The sequence below is a fragment of the Bison bison genome, unplaced genomic scaffold, assembly GCF_000754665.1.
Source record: "Bison bison bison isolate TAMUID 2011002044 unplaced genomic scaffold, Bison_UMD1.0 scf7180017858345, whole genome shotgun sequence".
Classification (NCBI taxonomy): domain Eukaryota; kingdom Metazoa; phylum Chordata; class Mammalia; order Artiodactyla; family Bovidae; genus Bison; species Bison bison.
Window position 1 is genome coordinate 14,488 of NW_011488918.1, and position 3,067 is coordinate 17,554.

General features: G+C 57.2%; 2 protein-coding genes across 2 annotated transcripts in view; both read left to right on the plus strand.

Moving 5' to 3' along the window:
• The window catches only part of LOC105005052 (leukocyte immunoglobulin-like receptor subfamily A member 6), a 13,294-nt gene extending 12,963 nt beyond the window's left edge, over nucleotides 1-331 (plus strand). The window contains exon 7 of the mRNA XM_010862909.1: nucleotides 165-331. Coding sequence (XP_010861211.1) covers nucleotides 165-331 — 167 coding nt within the window. The remainder of the gene's footprint in view (nucleotides 1-164) is intronic.
• A 2,115-nt stretch (nucleotides 332-2,446) lies between these two features.
• The window catches only part of LOC105005061 (leukocyte immunoglobulin-like receptor subfamily A member 6), an 8,731-nt gene continuing 8,110 nt past the window's right edge, over nucleotides 2,447-3,067 (plus strand). The window contains exons 1-3 of the mRNA XM_010862920.1: nucleotides 2,447-2,602; nucleotides 2,753-2,788; nucleotides 2,963-3,043. Of these exons, the coding sequence (XP_010861222.1) occupies nucleotides 2,569-2,602; nucleotides 2,753-2,788; nucleotides 2,963-3,043 (151 nt within the window). The 5' untranslated portion in view covers nucleotides 2,447-2,568. The remainder of the gene's footprint in view (nucleotides 2,603-2,752; nucleotides 2,789-2,962; nucleotides 3,044-3,067) is intronic.

Consider the following 3,067-nt stretch of genomic DNA (forward strand, 5'->3'; position numbering starts at 1 on the left):
GAACTTGCACCTCTGGAAATGCCTTCTCTCACCGTCATTCTCTTGTTAACAAGTTGCTTGAGAACACTCTATTTGGAATCCAGCGTGTGACTCAAGTACTAGGAGAGGAAAACGCTTGTTAAGGTTAAGGGCCCCATGCCCCCAGAGCCCACCTCCTGTCTCAGGACCTGGCGGGTTGAGGCTGAGGCACGGCCCACACCGGGAGGCTGAACCTCCTGGAAGCTGGGGATGTGCTCTGCGTGAAGCTCTCACTTCTGCCCCTTGCAAGTACTCCGACTCAGGGGAACTCCTCCTGGTTAATTCCCTGACGGCATGGCTCCAGTATCCATAGCGCCCCCTTTTGGTAGGGGGCAGTCTGCTCCCTGTGGGCTGGTCATTCTCTTGATAATCTGCGTTTTCCACAGGAAGTAGTTTCAGGACATTTTTAGGGCCTCAGTCCAGTCCGCCTTGATTTTCCTTTTTTTAGTTGAAATTTACTTAAAAGAGAATTAACTGTTTCAAATTGTATAATTCAGCGCGAAATAATTTTTAAATTTAACCTGCAGTTTCTCAGTTTACTATGAAAGGTCAAGATACAGATGTTACTTCCATTTACTTTTACAAATATGTAGTTAATTAACCTATTGTTGACGTCGCTGCGCCACACAGGCTCTCCGTTGCAGGGTGTGGGGTCTTTAGCTCAAGTGTGCCGTGTCTGGATCCCTGGCCGCTGATCCCGCCCAGGCCCCTAAGTATGAGCACCGAGTCTCAGTCAGGAGCCCAGCAGGGCGGCCCTCAGGTGTCACGTGCACAGCATGAGTCCCAGCCCTTCGCAGGTCGGTTCTCATCAGTAAAGGAGGCTCCGTTATTTGCTTCCTCAGCCGTTGCTGTCTGTCGTGAGCGTCTTCCCGTCTGACACTTACGACAGATACCACACTGGCCCTCAGCACAGGCCCGCCTCTCCTGAATCTCCCTGTCTGCACTCTGTGCTGCACTCTGGACCATTTCCTCAATGCTATACTCCAACTTCATACCGGGCTGCTCAGCTGCCTTCTTGACTGCATGACTTTTTAACGTGTTCAATCTACTGGACTGTTCACGTTGAAAATTTTCACCTCTTTTCAGTGACCACCTGTTCCTCTGCAAAATAATCCATGTGCTTGCCTCCCTTTATTTTTCTGTGACCATGGTTCCCTCTGTGTGTCCACATCGGTGGAAACCTTCCTCCGACCCCGAGACGAGCCCCGCCGCCAGGGCCACACCGCCGACCTCTCCTGCTTTGCTGTGGTTTCCCTCCATTTGGGGAACTTTCTTTCTGCCCTTGTCTGTGGCTACCTGTTTCAGAAACACTCTCCAGAGTACGTCTCAGGGTTAGGAGCGGAGGAGGCTCTGGGTGGGCACCACACTCACCCCCTTCGGTGCAGTCTCAGCCCGCAGCCCGTCACGTCCCCTCTCTCCTGCTGTCACCTCGTCTGGAAATTGACCATGACGACGGCAGAAAGAGCCTGCAGCCCCTCTGAGAGCTCGGGTCAGGACAACAGGCAGAGGAGGAACCTCAGGCGCAGAGAAAGGGCACTGCCGCCCCAGGTACATGAGCAGCAGGCACACATTTACAGGAGCATCTGTTCTCCATCAGAGTGAGAGCTCTGACCCCAATCAATACCCCCTAAAGCTTGCAGGTGACGACAAGACTGGGAGGACACTGTGCCCAAGGACCCCGGGGCCCTGAGGAGGCAGGAAGCACCCAGGGGCTTGTTCCCAGGAAGGCAGGCTGGACGGTGATGCGATAAAGAGAGACGCCCTGAAGGGGGCTGGGATGCAGGAAACCCAACTCCGGGGCAGTGGAGGAGTCAATTTCCTTCCTTATTCCCTGAAGCCTCCTCTGGGCTCTTGGCCACATGGACTCCACTGAGCCCAGGGACACTCTGATCTTTTGTCCCTCACTTGTGGACACAGAGGGGAAGGAGAGGGTGGGGCGAATGGAGAGAGTAGCATGGAAATGCACACACCAGCACGTGTAAAACAGACCACGGGGGAATGTGCCCTGTGACTCAATGAGCTCACACAGGGCTCTCTGTACAACCCAGAGGGGAGGGAGGTTCTAGAGGGAGGGCATGTGACACATGCGGCCGATCCATGCTGATGTATGGCAGAAACCAGCACCATATTGTAAAGTAATGATCCTCCAATTTAAAAAAAAGTGTGTCTCTGGGTATCTGAGCCCTGTGGGCAGCAAGAGACAGCATCCTCCCCAAAGCATCTCCAGCGCCTGCTGACCCCGTCCACGGAGAGGACCTGCTGATGGGTGGGCAGAGGAGGAAGCAGACCCCGAGGGGAGGCTCGCAGAGGGAAGGACATGCCCTGCTTGACCACACCTGAAACGGGTGTCTCAAGAACACAGTGGGACTGTCAGAGGAACAATGCCTGGCTTTCAAGAAGAGGCTGTTCCCCTTCCTGTGGGGACACTGATGTGACAGCCGCGTGACAGGAAGCCCCAGTCCCGGAGAGGACACACCCTGTGGTCTGTCTGTCCGGAGGACACCCAGGTCTCTTCCATCCTCACAGCCTGGACTGCAGGGAAGAGACGCCATGGCCCCCGCGCTCCCTGCCCTGCTCTGCCTTGGTGAGATGGGAGGGGCAGGGGGAGCCCTGGTCTGGAGGGACCTCCAGCCAGCCTGCTCCATCAGGGAACCCCAGGGCCCAGGAGACTCCCGGGGTGGAGAGGCGCTGCTCAGGGCTGAGGGCACACCTCTCACAGGGCGCTCTCTTCCAGGGCTGAGTGTGGGCCTGAGGACCCAGGTACAGGCCGGTGAGTCTGTCCCAGGGCCCAGCTCCCTCCTCTCGTGGGGACAAGGTCACCCCCAGGCCGCCGTGGGCAGGGGGAGGGCAGCTCGGGGGTCATGGAGGCGGATCAGGGAGGTCTGGGCTGAGAGCCGGGACCTGGGGGGGATGCCTGGTGAGCCCGCCTCTGATTTCCTTCCAGGGACCCTCCCCAAACCCACCATCTGGGCTGAGCCAGGCTCTGTGGTCCCCTGGGGGAGCCCCGTGACCATCTGGTGTCAGGGTCCCCCGGGGGCCCAGGAGTTCC